The 16,773-nt window shown below is 62.2% G+C and overlaps 2 protein-coding genes across 2 annotated transcripts; one reads left to right on the top strand and one right to left on the bottom strand.

Annotated features, from left to right (window-relative positions):
• Nucleotides 1-761: 761 nt before the first annotated feature.
• On the top strand, nucleotides 762-2,567 carry NODAL (nodal growth differentiation factor; the record flags this gene model as incomplete). The annotated part of the gene is made up of 3 exons (XM_082072744.1): nucleotides 762-966; nucleotides 1,556-2,337; nucleotides 2,415-2,567. The coding sequence occupies 3 exons, from the start codon at nucleotides 762-764 to the stop codon at nucleotides 2,565-2,567; spliced, it is 1,140 nt and encodes a 379-aa protein (XP_081928870.1).
• Nucleotides 2,568-7,421: 4,854 nt separating this feature from the next.
• Nucleotides 7,422-12,204, bottom strand: EIF4EBP1 (eukaryotic translation initiation factor 4E binding protein 1). The gene is made up of 3 exons (XM_082072480.1): nucleotides 11,987-12,204; nucleotides 8,812-8,982; nucleotides 7,422-7,791 (listed from the first exon to the last, which is right to left on the bottom strand). Exons 1-3 carry the CDS (start codon nucleotides 12,132-12,134, stop codon nucleotides 7,760-7,762), a joined length of 351 nt encoding a protein of 116 aa, XP_081928606.1. The 5' UTR covers nucleotides 12,135-12,204; the 3' UTR covers nucleotides 7,422-7,759.
• Between the last annotated feature and the right edge of the window lie 4,569 nt (nucleotides 12,205-16,773).

Here is a 16,773-nt window from a genome sequence, read left to right as displayed (position 1 = left end):
ATCGCGTCCCCAGGGCTGGTCCATGGGCCAGGACCACCCAAGGACGCTGCCGTCCCCCCGCACCCAGCGGTACGAGCCCGCTGTCCTGTCCCGCACCCTGTGCCATCAGCAGGGAGGGCAGTGGGTGCTCAGCACCCTCTCCCCAGGTCCTGCTCCGGACCCCTCTCTGGGAGGGGCCGGGGGAGCGACGGGGACGATACCCATCGGTACCGCAGGCCCTGCTCTGTTCTCCAAGGAGCAGGACAGGGTTGTTGTAGGAGGGTGCTGGGGCCACCCTTCCGCGGGGGTCCCAGGTGCAGGGCGCTGGGGACAGCGGTGTCCCTGCACAGCGAGCGGGTGGCCGTGTCCCCCACGGCAGGACAGGGCTGGTGGTGGGGACAAGCCCAGGAGGGATGGATGGAGAGAAGGATGGGGAGGAGGAGGAGGGATGGGGAGCTGGAGAGGTGGAGAGGTGGAGGGATGAGATGGGGATGGACAGGGCTGGAGACAGGGAGGGAAAAATGGGGAGAAGGAGCAAGGGAGAATGTGAGGAACGGGAGAGATGGAAATGGGACAGGATGCGGGGCAAATGGGGGGTGGAGGGGAGGGAGAGTGGAGATAGGGACGGGGAGAGGGACGGCGCTGGGGATGAAGGGATGGCAAGAGGGACGGGGAGAAGAGGGGAGGGGGCGAGGGTGGCGGGGAGGGGGCTGCGGGGGCCGCCCGGGGCGGCGCTCGGGGCTGCGGTACAAATACGGCGGCTGCGGGCGGCCGCTCCAGCCATGCGGGTCCCGCTGCGCTCCGCGCCCGCGCTGGCGCTCTGCGCCCTCGCCCTGCTCTGCCTGGGCTGCGCACCCACCCGCGCGCCCACCCGCGCGCCCACCCGCGCCCCGCCGCGCTGCCCCCCGCTGATGCTGCAGCTGCTCCACGCTCCGCCCGCCCCGCTCCGCGCCGCCGCCGCCGCCGCCTTCAGCCTCTCCCCGCACGGTGAGTGGAGCCGCGGCCCCGGGAACCCCTGTCCTGGCACCGGCACTGCCCCCGAGTATCCCTTTCCCTGGGACCGGCACCCGCAGCTTTCCCGAGCATCCCTGTCCTGGGACCGCCACTGTCCCCGGGACCGCACCGTTCCCGAGCATCCCTGTCCTGGGACCGCCACTGACCCCGGGACCGCACCGTTCCCGAGCATCCCTGTCCTGGGACCGCCACTGTCCCCGGGACCGCACCGTTCCCGAGCATCCCTGTCCTGGGACCGCCACTGTCCCCGGGACCGCACCGTTCCCGAGCATCCCTGTCCTGGGACCGCCACTGACCCCGGGACCGCACCGTTCCCGAGCATCCCTGTCCTGGGACCGGCACTGCTCCCACACGCCCCGTCCCCGAGCACCCGTCTCCCCAGCGGCCAGGGCACGATGCTGGGGGGCTCTCGCTGGCTCTTGGGGTGGATCCAGCTGCTTTCTCCACACCCTCGGGCTCCCGCGGCAGGGACCGTGTCCCGGCAGCGCACAAGGACACGGTCCCGTCTGGCGCCGGCGCTGCCGGCAGAGCAGGTGCCCTCACCGTGCCCCTTGGCTTCCAGGCTTGCTGCGGAACGGCTCCCGCTGGGCGCTTTCCTTCGACATGTCCTCCCTCTCCGGCAGCCAGGAGGTGAGTCTGGCTGAGCTCCGCGTCCGCCTGTCCGGCCTCTCCCCAGCCCACAGCGTCTCCCTGGACATCTACCACAGCCGGCGGTGCCGGGGCGGCGGGACCTGCGCCCACCAGCTCTTCCTGGGCACCGTGGCCGGCAGCCCCTCGTCCACCCAGGCCTCCTGGACAGTGTTCGAGGTCACCAGCCTGCTCCGGTCCTGGCTCCACCAAACAGCAGCCCCTGGGCACCACGGTCCCATGGGACAGGAGCGATGGGAGGCAAATGGATCGGCCACCCTGACCACCACTGCGACACACTTGCCCATCTTGAGTGACGCTGGTCCCGGGGAGCCAGCCCTGCCCCAGGACATGATGGACAGAGTGCTGCTGCTCGTCTTCTCCAAGGACAGGTCTCCGGGAGACCACAGCCTCATCCGCACAGCAGAGACCTCCAAGCACGTCATGCGCGACAGCGGCTCCCAGGGCACGGGGACCCGGCGGCACCGCAGGAACAGGAAGGAGAAGCAAAGGATCAAAGTGAGTGACGCCGCTGCCGTCCCCGGGGAGGAGGGCAGGACCTTGTGCAGGAGGGTGGACATGATGGTGGATTTCGAGCAGACCGGCTGGGGCAGCTGGATTGTCTACCCCAAGAAGTACAACGCGTACCGGTGCGAAGGGCAGTGCCCATCACCTGTGGACGAGACCTTCAAGCCCACCAACCACGCCTACATACAGGTAAGAGGGACCCGCTGCCCCCTGCACCCCGGCCCTGCCAGCCCACGGCAGCGGGTGACGCTTTTTCCTTCCCACAGAGTCTGCTGCAGCTCTACAAGCCCAACCAGGTGCCCTGTCCCGCCTGCTCCCCCGTCAGGATGAGTCCCCTCTCCATGCTCTACTATGAGAAGGGCGAAATCGTCGTCCGCCACCACGAGGACATGATCATCGAGGAGTGCGGCTGCAACTGAGGGCAGCTCCCAAGGGGCACATCTCTGCCCAGAAAGTGTCCCCGAGGACTGGCCACCCAACCCATGACCAACGTACAGACTGGGGCACCGCTGAGCCCCCGTCAGCTCCGAACCCCACGTGCCAGTGGGCCGGGGAAGCTCTGGCTGTGCCAGGGACGAAGGAGCGGGGTGCCGGGTGCTGGCAGCTCTGCAGTGCAGTGCATGGCTGGATCCAGGGTGCTGGGTGTCCGGTGGCTGCGTTTAGCCGGGAGCCGCGGCGCGGGCGGCCGGTGTGTGCCGGGGCAGCGGGGCTGGTGCTGCTCCGCGGGGCAGAGGCCGGGGCGCAGGGCTGCAGCACGGCAGCATCTCTCCGTGCCACCACGTGCTGCCCACGGTGACGCTCTTTTTGCGGCAACAGGTATTGCTGGCAGCTACAAGCGCTGCAGCAGCGGTGCATGGCCGTGCTGAGCATCTGCACCACTGGGGTTTTCAATCTCGCCCAGGGTTTTGGCATTTCTCTTAAGATTTCTATTATATTTCTATTAAAATGCTACCAGATTTATATCACAATGAAGCCGAGTTAATGTGTTGGGCCAGTGTCTAGAGCTCCCAGCCATGTGGGCAGCAGCAGATGGGGCCTCCATCTCTACACCCAGGACCATACTGGGAGTGATGCAAAAGATGGGGCTCCCGCATCCCTCCCCAAAGCATCGCTGGAGCCAGAGAGGGTTTGCATGGGCAGGCGAGGTGCCCCTGGAAATAAGCCACCCCAGGGTGGGTCTCGGTGGGTCTGAGCCCCCCAGCGCACCCTGAACATCTTGGCTCTGTAAAACACGGGTTTGCTCAAAGCTTTTCCACCGCTCGCTGGATGGGGCGGCAGCAAAAGGGTCGTGGTTGTAATGCATGAAAAAATTCTATATGTTAAAAACACCTGGTAGACTCTGCTGATTTCCATGGCCCGTTTGTGCCACGGCATCGGGGAGAGCTGCAGCCCCACGCGATGCCCACGGGTGACCGTGTCCCCAGGGTGACCGCGTCCCCAAGTGCCAGCCCTGTGGGGACAGACGCTCCCCCTGGGGCAGCGGGGGTGGCCGCCCGGGTCTGGCCGCTCGCAGCCCGTGGCCGTGGGTCTGGGCTCCCCCGGGCTCGCCGCTGCCCGTGGGTGGGGACACGCACACGCGTGGGGACCCGCTGCTGTCCCCGGCTGCCCGCGGCGGGACGGGACATCCCCAGCCCTCCCCTCCTGGGACCAGCGGCCCCCAGTCCACATCCAGCCCGGCCCCATCATCCCAATCCACATCCCGGGCGGCGGGTAAACAAACCGCGTCTGGTTCCCCCCCGCCCCTGCTCGCAGATTCACACGGGGACCGGCCCGTCATTAGAGGGTCATTTGCGGAGCTGTCAAGGGCGGGCAGGGGCCCGGGGTCACCCCGGCAGCACACGGACCCGCGCCCAACCTGCGCATCTGGGCTCCACGAAATACGGTTGATATTTCCCTCTTCCTGCGCAGGTTTGCTGCTCCCCCCAAACCCGCTGGCACCCCGGCCAGGACGCGTCACCCTCGCACGCTCACAGCTCCTCGTCCCCCGTGGGCCGCTCCTCGGCCTCCCCAGCCCCCGTGTCCACCAGCCGCGCTGGGAGCTGTATCTCGGCCATCAAGCCCCTCCATCAAGCCTGTCTCAACGCCAGCAGCCGGTTCTAAAGTTGTCATGGGGTGGAGGGGCAGCAGACGGCGGTTCCCTGGGAAGAGTGGGGTGGAAAAATAAAGTCTGAGATTCCAGGGCTGTAAGGAAAACATCAAAGTGCAGACGGTGACAATAAAGCTGAACTGCCGTGCTTAGGCAAGGTATCTGCTAGCGAGCCAGGCTTTGCAAGGCTTGGGCTGCGAGCAGGGACCTAATGTGTGAGCAGAGCAAGCTCTGGCCCCTCTCCTGCCCCAATACACATCAGCTGCGGGACAGAGGGAGCCCAGACACGCAGGACAATAAAGCGGGGGGACAGCTCCAGCCTGGCGGGGGTCCTGCCCTCCTGCCGGCATCACGAGGTCCCTGCTGGTCACCTCCCAGTGACCGGTGGGACCCTCCAGCACCCCGGGGCCAGCGGCTGCTCGGCAGGGGTGCTGCACGGGCGCTGGGGTGGCAGGAACGGGACAGGGGTCGCGGGCGCTGGGGTGGCAGGAACGGGACACGGGGGTCATGGGCGCTGGGGTGGCAGGAACGGGACACGGGGGTCGCGGGCGCTGGGATGGCAGGAACGGGACATGGGGGTCGCGGGCGCTGGGATGGCAGGAACGGGACAGGGGGCTCCGCCCGGTCCCACTGCACGGGCAGGGAATGGTCCGGGTGGCACACGCGGCCAGACCCCGCTCTGGCCATCCCGGGTGCTCTCGTGAGCTTTGCCCGAGCAGGAGCGACCCGGTTTTGCCCCGTTTTCTCAGCGGGGTGTTGCTGCAGAGCAGGAACTCTGCCCTGAGCGCTTTGGGGAGGAACGCCTGGTGCTGGGGAGCTGGCATGGTCCCCGCTTTTGGAAGGGCTGGCTGGGCTGTAGCACCGCACACATTGGCGTGGGAAGGACGGAGCCTTCCCAGGGCAGGGCAGGTTCTCTGGCACGGAAAGTGCCCGGGTTTACGGGAGCGCTGCCTGCGCAGGGGCTTATCAAAGGCCCTGGGTAATATTTGCACAAACGGGGGATTAAGGCAGGAGCTGGGTCAGGCGGGTGTTGTTTGTCCCGTGACCAGGACACGGAGCAGGACACGGGGACGCTGTGAGCGCCGCTCGGGACAAAAAGGGGCAGGGACAGAGAATGCACCGACAAAGCCAACACTTGTCCCCCAGACCTCCCCGGAGCAGCACGGCGTGTGGAGCCACCCACACGCCAGGGCGGCCGCGCCACAGCCAGCACCGCCGGGCCCGGCCCGCGGCAAAGCGGCTCCTCGGCCCCATGGTACCAACAGGAACAACCGCTGCTCCAGCAGGGACCGCAGGGACACAGGACTGCAGGGACCTCCGGAGATCATCCCGTCCAGCCCCCGCCAGAGCAGCGTCACCTGCGGCACGTCACACGGAATCACGTCCAGGCGGGTTTGAATATCCCAGAGATGCAGATATCTAACCACTGTCGTCAAGGCACAAAAACCCTATCCCAATAATGACCCTAATGTCCATAATTTAGGCAAACAAAGCTCTCGATCAAGATGAAATTAAATCATCCACACTATGTCTATGAATATTTCCTATTAAAACATCCGCTGTCAGAAAAAGGTGGTGTATTTGCGAAGCGGTAACTTGACCAGGACGGGCGAAGTGCAGGGGTGCACAACCAGGGTACAGTGAAAACCGAATATCCGTGCTTTCCTCGGGCTCGGGGACGAATGTCTCGCTCAGGGACACGTTTCTCCTGTCTCATCCACCAACTAACACTAAGCTTGCTCCCCCTGGGAAGGCTGAGCCGCTCCTTATGTGGCTTAAGCGAGCTCGGAGCGCTGGAAACGCCAACGCACAAGGGAAAGGATCCAAAAACACACGCTGAAGGAGGCAGCACCGGGGCGTGAGGAGCGGGGTGGAGACGGGAGAACAGGAGCAGGGGACGCTGAGACCACACAGCGACACACCATGGGCGCAGGAGGGGCCCGAGGCTGGGGACAAACTGCACCAGAGCAACCCGAGTGTCACCGTGTCACCAGCGTCACCGCCTCACCAGCATCACCGCCTCACCAGCGTGCCCGCGGCCCCGGGGCCCCGTTCCGGGAAGCCAGCGGGAGCCTGACCCTCCGCGCCCCCACACCTGGCCGGTGCTTGGCGGGGTGTTCGCCCTCTCTCCGAATTATCGGCCAGGAATTGCTTGCGGAGGCACCTGGCGCTTTGATGCTCCCCGGATCTACATAAGCACGCAGATACCGATGCAAAGCTGGCGCAGGCATGGACGGAATACTTAACACCTAAACACTTGTTACCCTCTAGCAGGGGGGTGGGAGGGAACGGAATTTAAAAGCAGCACTTGCAAGAGCTGACACTCAAAAAGAGGAAAAAAAACAGGCAGTAGCTTTCATACCAACATAAAAACCCGTCACCACGAGGCTCCTGTTCGCGTCTGGGCTAGAAACTCACAGAAATAACAAGCAGCAAGGCTGAAATTGGCTTGTTTCTCCCCAGAGATGCACCTGGATGTGCAGATGGGGACAGGGTCGCCCCCAAACCTTCCCCGGCACGGGGTGAGTGCCAGATTGCAGAGTCCCGCGCTCAGCACCCACTGACACCGCAAACAGTGCACAGGTCTGTCGCGGCTCTTCCAGTCCCCCGAGTAACCAGCTTTGGGCAAATTCACACCAGAGTGAGTTTTGTTAAACCCGAGTCTTGTGCTGCCTCCCCAAAACGGAGCTGGAGGCGGCTGAGCAGAGCAGGACGCGGGGAGCTGAACGGCCGCAAGACCAACAAAGTGACACCCCAGGGCAATAAATTCAAATCCGTCCCCATTAAGGTTTCAGAGAAACGCTATATCTTATCTTAAAAAAAATGCAAGTTTATCTGCAGCAATTGCTTTGTCTCTGTTCCTTCTGTTACTCATTATTAAAGGTTTGCATATCATAATGCCGCAATTTAGCTTAATTAGCAGATGTTCAAACGCTATCTACTGAGACTGGTTCAGACACTCGTTGTCTTTTAGGAAGTCTGGGGTTTGGGCCGTGTCCTGATTCGCATTGTCCTTCTTGGAGATGCCGCCACCGCACGTGGGACACACGGAGGGCTCAGGCACCTCAGCCGTTCGTTCTGAGGGGAATCCCGCAAGCGCGGCGTTAATCTCGAGCCTACACCCCATCGATTTTCCCAGAACAAGCTGGTAGATTCTTGCTGGGAAGAATGAGGGACAGAAGCCACATTTATTGCATCGATCTCCATATCAGGAGACTCAAAACGATTTTTATTTCTCCCTTATGTCGCATTTCTGTAACTTTTACAGTATTAAAATGATTAACAAAGGCATAAAACTGGAAACAAACGCAATGGTTGAGAGTGCCCGCTCCGGCACTCCCAGGCCCGTCGGCAGCGCGGGCTCCGCGCCGGCCCGGGCAGGACGCGCTCTGCTCGCAGGACACGCCGCCTGCCCGGGGCGCGGGAAGGCACTCGAGGCGCGGGTTAATCTTAGGCCTGGCTGGTGGGAATCCTCAAGACGAGGTCCTGGTTCTTCACTGGATGAGCACTCTCAGGGCACACGCTTTAGATGTCCATGTCAAACTGCTCCTCCTCACCTGTCGAGAGGGACAAACGGCACGAGTGAGTCCTCAAAGTTTCACAAAAAAACCCCAGATGAGTCCTCAAAGTTTCACATTAAGTATCAAATACTTTAGTGAAGAAACAACAGTTGTCTGTGCTTCAGAAACGCAGCCGTTTGGACTAAATCTGCATTGCGGCACCAATGAAAACCACCTTGTCCAAGCAAAACGTGGATTTTGTCCATAGTGGGGACCTTACTCACAGGTAGGTGAGCAGTACAGCACACACCCTTTACAAAAATGTATTTTACAATGGATTTCCTTGTACTATAAAAGGAATGTAAATAACATGGATGGCAACCACAGGTACGCACACGCGTTTCGCAGCTCGGCGCGGGCCCAGCCGTCCCCGCAGTGTGACGGGACGGCCACGCAGGCAGCGCGGAGCCGCCCCGGGGACAGGGCTGCACCGGCACCGCGGGTCACACCCAGCCCGCCCCCACAGCACCACGCTGTGCACCAAAACCACCAGGCAATACCGACTCTGTAAAGACTTTGCCTAGAGTGAGCATGGGAGCCAGCTCATAAGCCCTTGGATCTTTAGTTTTAGAGGGAAGATAAATAATTGTGCTGGGTAGTTCCAGGTTTGCTTCAAGAAGTGATGCCACATTAATAAAATAAACCTGCGCAAGAGCAGTAATTGCTCATTTTGCTACTACAGCACCTTTAATGAAATCACATGTACAGCAGAAGCTTCTGTGTCAAAAAAAAAAAAAAAAAAAAAGTCAGAAGGAATTTAAAACTCAGGCCGATATTAAAAAGTCCGTTGTAATCTAATCTTTGTCAGAAATGCAAAGCAGGCGCAGAACGGCCCGGGACGCAGAGAGGCAGCAACAGCTGCGCCCATTCCCGCACCACACGCTATCGATCCAAGAGCAGCTTCCCAAGCGCTACGTTACTGAGAACAGAGTCACTCTGACAAATTACACTTAACTAATTGAAAAGCCCTGCGGTGAGGAGCCAGTGAGCACCGCCCTGGCTTTCACGTGCCCTCACCTGCGCTCACTTTCTCCTCGCAGTTCTGGACGTGGTTGTTCTCGATCTTCAGCTCCTCCACACTTGGGCTGGTGACACCTGGAATGTCCGGAAGGTGGGAAGGTGGGGTTTTGGCAACCGGAGAGTTGCGGCACTCCATCAAGAATTTACGGTCATAAATAATCCTGGTACCTGGGGGGAGACCAGAACACCGTCAGGTTTTAGCATCTTGACGCACGGAGCACAGCAGGGCTATCACAGCTCCACGTGCAACGCGGCAGCAGGAGTCGCGTTCAAACCGATACCTGTTGTTCAGCACTCGTTCTGCTCGTTTTGCGCCGCCCCAAAGCCAGACACCACCAGCACTATTTGCCAAAAAAGGTGCGAAAGCATCAGGTACCCACGTAAGAGTCAACGCCCCCGCTCTGCTGCACGGGGAGAGCACACGGTCCCAAACCCAGACCGGTGCGCACACCCCAGATCCAGCCCCTCCTGCCTAACTCAAGGGCACAACACCCCCCCAAGGAAACGGATAATTGAATGTAATTTCCACTTATGAACACAACAGGCTCTTCTGAGCTGAGAACTGTGGACAGACAAGCTGACACACGCGGTGTGGGGCCCGGCAGCGCCTCCGTGTCACCGAGCGCTGGCGGTTGCCTTTGCGAACCACCCGGCGCGGTGACGTGTACCGTACACACGGCTCGACAGCCCAGAGCTGCGGTGCCCGTCTGCTCCACCGTTCGCACAGCACGGCCCGGGCGCGCACTTCCAGGAACACCGCTGGGCTGAACAGCCTGTTCCTTATAAAGGAATTGTGTTGGAAAGGGCTCAAACACCACACAGAAAAGGAATCCCTCCAAACAGACCGCGGCCTTAACTCAGAAAGTACTGGAAAACACTTTTTCCTGCAAACCTCATCTCTGTTTCAGGCCCTTTCTGCTCTGTTCCTGTTCCAGCAAGTGGGAGACTCAACTCCTCCTTGTGTACTCCCTGAAAATGTGCAGTTAAAGTTCACACGTGCAGGCAAACAAGCTCCAATTAGCATCTGTTCGGGAACATTAAACTCGGTTTATTTTGAAGCGTGGCTATAAAATAATGTAGCTGGGTGTCACGTTTCAAAAACGTTCTGCTCATGAGCTCCCAAAACACTAGGGACCTCTTCCTGGAAGATTCTGGATCCGAGTCGTTCCTGGGCTGCGAGGGGAGCCCCAGCGCCAGCCGGAGCCGCGCTGGCAGCGGGCGGGACGCGAGGAGGCGGGACGGCAGCGGCGCTGGGACCCAGCGCTGCATTCCTGGGAGGCTCCCGGGGGTGAGGACGGGGTTTCCTAGAACCGCAGCTCGTGTACCGAGTACCGGGAGCACAGTTCAGGGGGACAGAGCTTCCCCGCCCGGGTCACGTTCCTGGCGCCGTCACATGCCTGAGCTCAGAAAGCAAACACCCCGTGGCCACCCGGCCCGGCCATAAATGGGCTCCTCGCGAGCGTGAAGCTGAGTTTTCCTCCTGTTTTGGGGAGGGTAATTAGCAGCAAAGCCCACACCCCCCCACGCTTGTGCCACGGCTCCAGCACCCCAGTGCCTCTGCTGTGCAGCTCGGGAAGTTGGGGTGAATTTGGCTCATCGGGATGAAGCATTAATAGAAGGGTTTGAGGAAGCAACTGGTGCAACTCCTCTTCTCTTTCCTCCCAAAGACAGCCCCAAATTGACCCCCAAAGGGGACCAGGCAGCAGCTCCGGGTCGCGGGCTGTGCCAGGTGCGCACGCCCTGCGACAGACACCGGCTGTGCGGCTCCTGCGGCTCCAGACGTTCATTAACTCCCCAGAGACTGATGATAATCCCGGGAGGCTCATTAGGCTGAGCAGCGCTGCTAATTGTTCGTTTCTATTCTGTTACTCAGAGCTTTGAACACAGCTGAGAAAGTCATTCTATCTACCGCGGCATAATTACTGCAAGTGCTGTTTAAGTGCTCCAGTTATTTGCTGCTTTCAGAGCAGAGAGAACATATGGCAAAAATAACAGGAGAACTGCAGTTCCCCAGGCAAAGCTTTTCTGTACAGACACACAAAAAAACGAGCGAGTCAGCAATGCTGACTTCCCTCTTCTCTCCACATTTTAACCCATGAAACATGTCGTAAAGACTGCGAGGAGTGAGGGGCGAACAAAACACCTACCAACTCCCGCTCAGTTTGTTCTTTTGACTGGACTTCAAGTACAGTGTCATCACCCCTGCTGCTCACACTGATCTTTTATGTAGCAGAACAGGGGAAAAAAACCTCTTAAAGTTACAGAAGAAATTATCTTGGAGCACCGATGAGCAGGAGCTGCAGATACACACACGTGCCGGGGCCATCAGCTCAACAGCAGCCGCTTGTCCCAACAGCCAAACCCTCGAGATAAACAGACGGCCGGGCAGGCGGCGGGGACACGAAGCCTCTCGACGGACGAGCCCTTTCTGGAGCTCTGCACACGGTGTCCCCGCTGCAGCGCGCGGGACACGGCGCTTCAGCCGAGATAACGCGGAGCGCCAGGCTGGGCACCTCAGCCCGGTATCTGCGCCGAGCAGGCAGCGAGCGAGCGGGGCCCGCGGGTTGTTCTGATTACCGGAGCACCAAAGCCCAGGGACAGCGCAGCTCCCGGGGCTGCAAGGGAACCACGGAGCCAACGCCACCGGTGCTGTTCCGCTGCTCCACAGACAGTGCGAGCCCCCAGAGCCCGCCCGGGGATCGCGGAACGGCAGCCCAAATACACCCCAGTCAGAGCAGGAGCCCCCAGCCGAGCCCCTGCACCCCCACCCAGGCGGGAGCCCCCAGCTCCCCACGCAGCCCGGGCACAGCGAGAGCCCGGCCCGCCGCTCCCCGCGCACCCCGGACCGCAGGGCCCCCGCCCCGAACGCGGGCCCGCCCGGTGCCCCCCCAAACCCGGACAGCAGGCCCCCCGCCCCGAACGCGGGCCCGCCCGGTGCCCCCGCAAACCCGGACAGCAGGGCCCCCGCCCCGAACGCGGGCCCGCCCGGTGCCCCCGCAAACCCGGACCGCAGGGCCCCCGCCCCGAACGCGGGCCCGCCCGGTGCCCCCCCAAACCCGGACAGCAGGGCCCCCGCCCCGAACGCGGGCCCGCCCGCTTCCCCGCAAACACGGAGCGGGCTCGCCCGCCCCGCTCAGGGAGCGGCCCAGTCCCAGGCCCGCCCGCCGCTCACCGCCCGGCGTGGTCCCGAAGACGGTGCCCCCCGGCGTGGTGCTGTAGTCGCCGGGCGGCAGCGCGGCGCCGTCGGGCAGGGCGAGGCGCTTGCCGGGGCCCGGGATGTCGCGACTCGGGGTCTGGCCCTGGCAGCAGCGGCCCGACATGGCAGCGGCTGCCGCCCTCCCGCCCTGCCCGCCGCTTCCGGCGCACGCCACGCCCCTTCCGCCGCGCGGCGACACGGGAAATGCAACGCGGGGCGGGGTGAAGGGCGGGGTTTGGTTGAGTAGGGGCGGGGCATGAGATGGGAGGGGCAGGGGGCGGGGCGTTCCCGGCGCACGGCGGGTCCTGGTGCCCGCCGGCCGCGGTCCCCTGCACGCTCCCCATGTCCCCGCCGTGTCGTGCGCCCTGCAGTGACCCCACGGGGTCCGCAGCGGGATGATGACATCGCTGCCTCCTCCCGACGGAGATCGCAGCCCCGCTGCCCCCCCAGGGGTGTCTCGCACTTTTAGTGACCGCCACCTGCCCCATGGGTCCCCATGTCACCCTGTGTCCCCCTCCCGGGGACTGCAGCCGGGGTGGCCGCGGTGGGAGGTCCCGAGTGGTCGCGGTGTGAACCCTGCAGGGACAGATGTCAGCCCGCCTGGGTGGCAGAGCCCCGTCCCAAATGGTTCTGTCACCTCCGGGTGACAGAGCAAACGGGGGGACCACACAGCGTCTGCACAGGTGTCCGGCATCCGGGGGGGCCTGGGGTGCACCCTGGGCAGGACAGCCGTGCTTGGGGCTGCCCGGGCCTCGGGGCAGTGACAGAAAATAGTTTTTTTCTTAGAACTTTAAAAAATAACACATTTGAAGAGAAGCTGAAGCCCCCCAGTGACCCCTGGGACCCCCGGCAGGATGCGGTGCCCCCAGTGACCCCTGGGACTCCGGACCCGCTGCGGTGCCAGCCAGGCAGCCCTCACCCCGCACGGCTGCTGAATCGATTACTGAGCTCTGGGGCAGGAAAATAACACATCCGGCCGTGCCGAGTGACATCAGCAGTGACCCCCAACCCAGCCAGGCGTCCTGCCACCGAATACCAAGGTCCACGGCCATTTCCTCCTCCTCCGCCCGGAGAATGGACCATTACGGGGTCAAGGAGCCGGGGGGAGGTCAGGGTTTAAGGGCACATCTTTGCGTGATAGAATCACATCACAGAATCGTATCACAGGATGGTTTGGGTTGGAGGGACCTTCCCAGCTCCCCCAGTCCCCCCGGCCATGAGCAGGGACAGCGTCACCAGCTCAGGTTGCTCAGAGCCCCGTCCAGCCTGGCCTGGGATGTCTCCAGGGATGGTTGATCCACCACCGCTCTGGGAACCTGGGCCAGGCTCTCACCACCCTCAGTGTGATGTTAATGGCCTTATTGCCTCCTAAATGTGGAGCAGGAGTGTGTCGGTGTCTGTCCCTTCACCCGCTCCCCAGCGCTGTGCCCTGTGGAACAGCCCCGTGGCGCTGCCCCCGGCCCCTGCGTGAGAGCAGCCCCGGGACGGGCAGCGAGGGGCAGTTCCTGCCCAGCCCCGGGCACTTCCACCAATACTCCCCAGCTGCTCATTACCGGAGGGATTGCTGGAGACAGGAAGAAAATAAAGCGAGGGGGGGATAAACTTCTGCACAGGGGCAGCGGGGACTGGCGGCTTTTGTCTTGCCCCATCCGTCACCTCTATCGTCCCTGTCTGCGGGATCCAGGGCGGGAGCTGCACCCCGGCTCTCCCGTGGGTGGGGAACCCATCTCCAGCCCCACGCAGGATGGGGTGATGGTGGCTCCCCGGGTGCTGCTGCCCACGGCAGTGACCCCCGGTGAAGATGTCCCTGTGCCGCGGCATTTCCACCCCATCCGTGTTTACATTCCCCTCCGATCGCTGGGGGAGATAACGGCAAACCCACATCCACGCTGCCCGCCCAAGGGCTGCTTGTGCAGATAAACGTTGCCCCCGTAAACAAGCCCATCCTGCCCGTGGGAAGCGCATCCCGCCCTGTCCGCAGCCAGGAAAGCCCTGGACGGGGTTGGGCAGGACGGTGGCCCCCGCTGTCCCTGTCCCCTGGGCACAGGATGGGGCTGGCACTTGCTGGGGGTGCTCAGCACCCCACAATGCACCCCTGTGATGTGCTGCTGGGCTCACACTCTCGCACCCACCATCCCCTCCCTGCCCTTCCTCCTGCTTCAGGTCACCCTGGCAGACAAAAGGTCCATGTGCCAGTCAGGAAAAGAAATAGTCATGGGACCTTTGCTGACCTCGGGGGGCTCGGTCCCCCTGGCACCCCGGCAGCTGGCAGGGTCCCGCTCTTGCCACATGCTGCCCCCCGGCTGTTCAGAGCCCCAGCAAAGGTCTGAGTTCCCTGCACCGGGGTCCCCTGCCCTGGGCAGCCCCGTGGCCGCATCCCGCGGGAAGCAGGATGGATGCTCAGGGGGCTGCCAGCACCGGTTCTGCTTTCCCCTGAACACCAGGGGCTGGGAACCGGCTCAGCCTCCTCCGCCTCCTCCTGCCCATGCAGAGGGACCCAGCACCCCCAGCCCCCCCAGCCCCGGGCTCCGGGTGAGGGACCAGGGTCCTCCAGCACCGGGCAGGAGCTCCGGGATGCAGCCGGCGAGGAGGAACCTTTTCCCCATTTGCTTCCCTCAAGAAGGAGGTTTTGGAGCAATACCGGGGTCAGGAGGAATGCGCGGGGTAAAAATAACCTCCATGGCATGGGAGCCACCGCGGAGCCCAAACCAGCCTTTTGTCCCCAAAGCGGGGCTGGACCCAAACCTGCGGCCGGGCAGAGCTGGGGAACCACCGCCGGGTGCCCCGCTCTCCTGGGAACCTCTGGAAGCACAGCTGCTCTCAGAGCTTGTTTTTGTTGCTGATATTTTTCCCCTACAGTTTCTACACCGTTTTGTGAAATCTGTTATTGCAAACTTCTCCCTCCTTCCCCCCCACCCTGTTCTTCTTTAGCAACAGCAGCGGGAAAACCCGAAACAATGGGGAAGGGTTTGTGAAGATGTCCATAACCCCTTTGCAGACCTTGGCAGCAGCACAAGGACTCTCGCTTCTCGGGGTACCTGCGGCTGGAGGGCGATGGGAAGTGTCTGAAACAAAACCCTGCTGCGAGGTGTGCCAAAAATGCCAGCAAAAGGGAATAACTGCCGCAGGCTCCCCCTTGCAACGGGGGAAGGAAAACAGCTTTCTTATCGTTGTTATGATATTTTCTTTTTTCAGATCTGAAAACATAATTGCACAGGGGTTTGGGGGCCGGAGAAGGACCCGAGGTTGCTTTGGTGCAGCCTTTGACACTGGCTGGGTTTCAGGATCTGTGTGTCCCTTTCCCTAATTCTCAGCAGGCTGGCGGAGCCGGGGGACGAGCCGCAGCCCCGCGGTGCTGAGAGCGCTGGGCAGGGCAGGATGGGTCCCGGCAGCCCACCCGTGCCCCCATCCCCGCTCCGACGGGACGCGATGCTGCTCGCCACCCTGGGGGTGACTAATCACATTCACCGTGCCAGGTTTGCCCCTCTCCAGCCCCGTCTGTCCCCCCAAAGCCACCCTGGGGTGCGCATGGCAAGGAGAAGCGACCCCAGCAGCCCTGCCCCGGCTGGCACCAGCGCTTCCCCCAGCAAAGCTGCGTGTCCGTAGGGCAAAGCTCGGTGGGAACGGGCTAAAACCCTGGGCTGGGTGACCTCAGCCCGGTGCCCGGGGTACACGCTGCCTCTTTCATCACCATCCACGCGTCTGCTCCCAGGAGCTTCGCTCGGAAAACAGGATGTGAGTGTGTGAGGCGGCCGCTCACCCGCCCGAACTGTGGGAGCCCGTGGCCGGTCCCGGCCCCGCCGCCGCACCAGACCGGTGCTGAGCCGCGGGCCGCCCGCCCAAAGGAGCCACGAGGCGTGGGATGGTTTTCAGCCGCATCAGATGCAAAGCACAAAACGTCTGCTTACACGCCCGTGAAGATTTCCCTTTGTGGGTACGGCGGGATACTGAGCACGCCTCGACTAACTCACTCTCTGGAAACAGTCGCTTGCATGAGATTCAGTGAAACTGCACATTTTTGTGATTTTTTATTGTTCTGACACAAAGAGTTTTTCCCATCCTGTGCCTCAGCTGACAATGGTGCTTCGGCTCCCAGAGCTGCACTTGCATTCGGAGCTTCTATAGAGCCGAGAGTTTATGTGCAGCTTCCTCCAGCCTGCCCGGGACAGGCAGTACCCTGCTGGGTAAAGCTCCATCACAGCCTGTTTATGTGCTGACGAGGAAACACGATGACAGATAATCCCAAACAACTTCAAAGCAAGATTTGCGGATCCGATATGGAAACTATTCTTCAAGTCTCAGTTCAGAGAGCCCCGGACTAATTACCGCTGCGGACATTAAAGGGAGGGCAGGACCCGCTGCCGAAAGCCCAGCGCCTGGCCTGGCTGAACCCGGAGCTCCCTCCAGCCCCACCGAGGGGATTTGGGGTGGAATGATGCTCTTTGAGTCCCACCAGCCCCACATGGTGCTGCAGGGAGTGGATGGGGATGCTGGGGATCCCGGGCTGGCAGGATTTAGGTGACATGGCTTGGTGGCTCTCGGCAGGGACAGTCCTGCCCGCAGCCCCTGCTGCCTCAGCCCTGCCCGGTGCTTCCCCAGAGAGTTTGCCTAAATAAATCACTTTTTGCAGCTCTTGAGGGCTTGAGAGGCCGCTCAGGTTGCCACAGGCTGGGCCACAGCGTGGGGTGAACCCCTCTGCCCGCCCTTGCCCTTTGCGCTGGGCTGGGAACTTGCGCCAGCACGAGTTGGCTCCGGATTCCACG

This window comes from Streptopelia decaocto, assembly GCF_964273445.1.
Source record: "Streptopelia decaocto genome assembly, chromosome: 25".
Taxonomy (NCBI): Eukaryota; Metazoa; Chordata; class Aves; order Columbiformes; family Columbidae; genus Streptopelia; species Streptopelia decaocto.
Note: the sequence above shows the minus strand (reverse complement) of the source record. Positions and strands in the feature narration are given on the sequence as shown.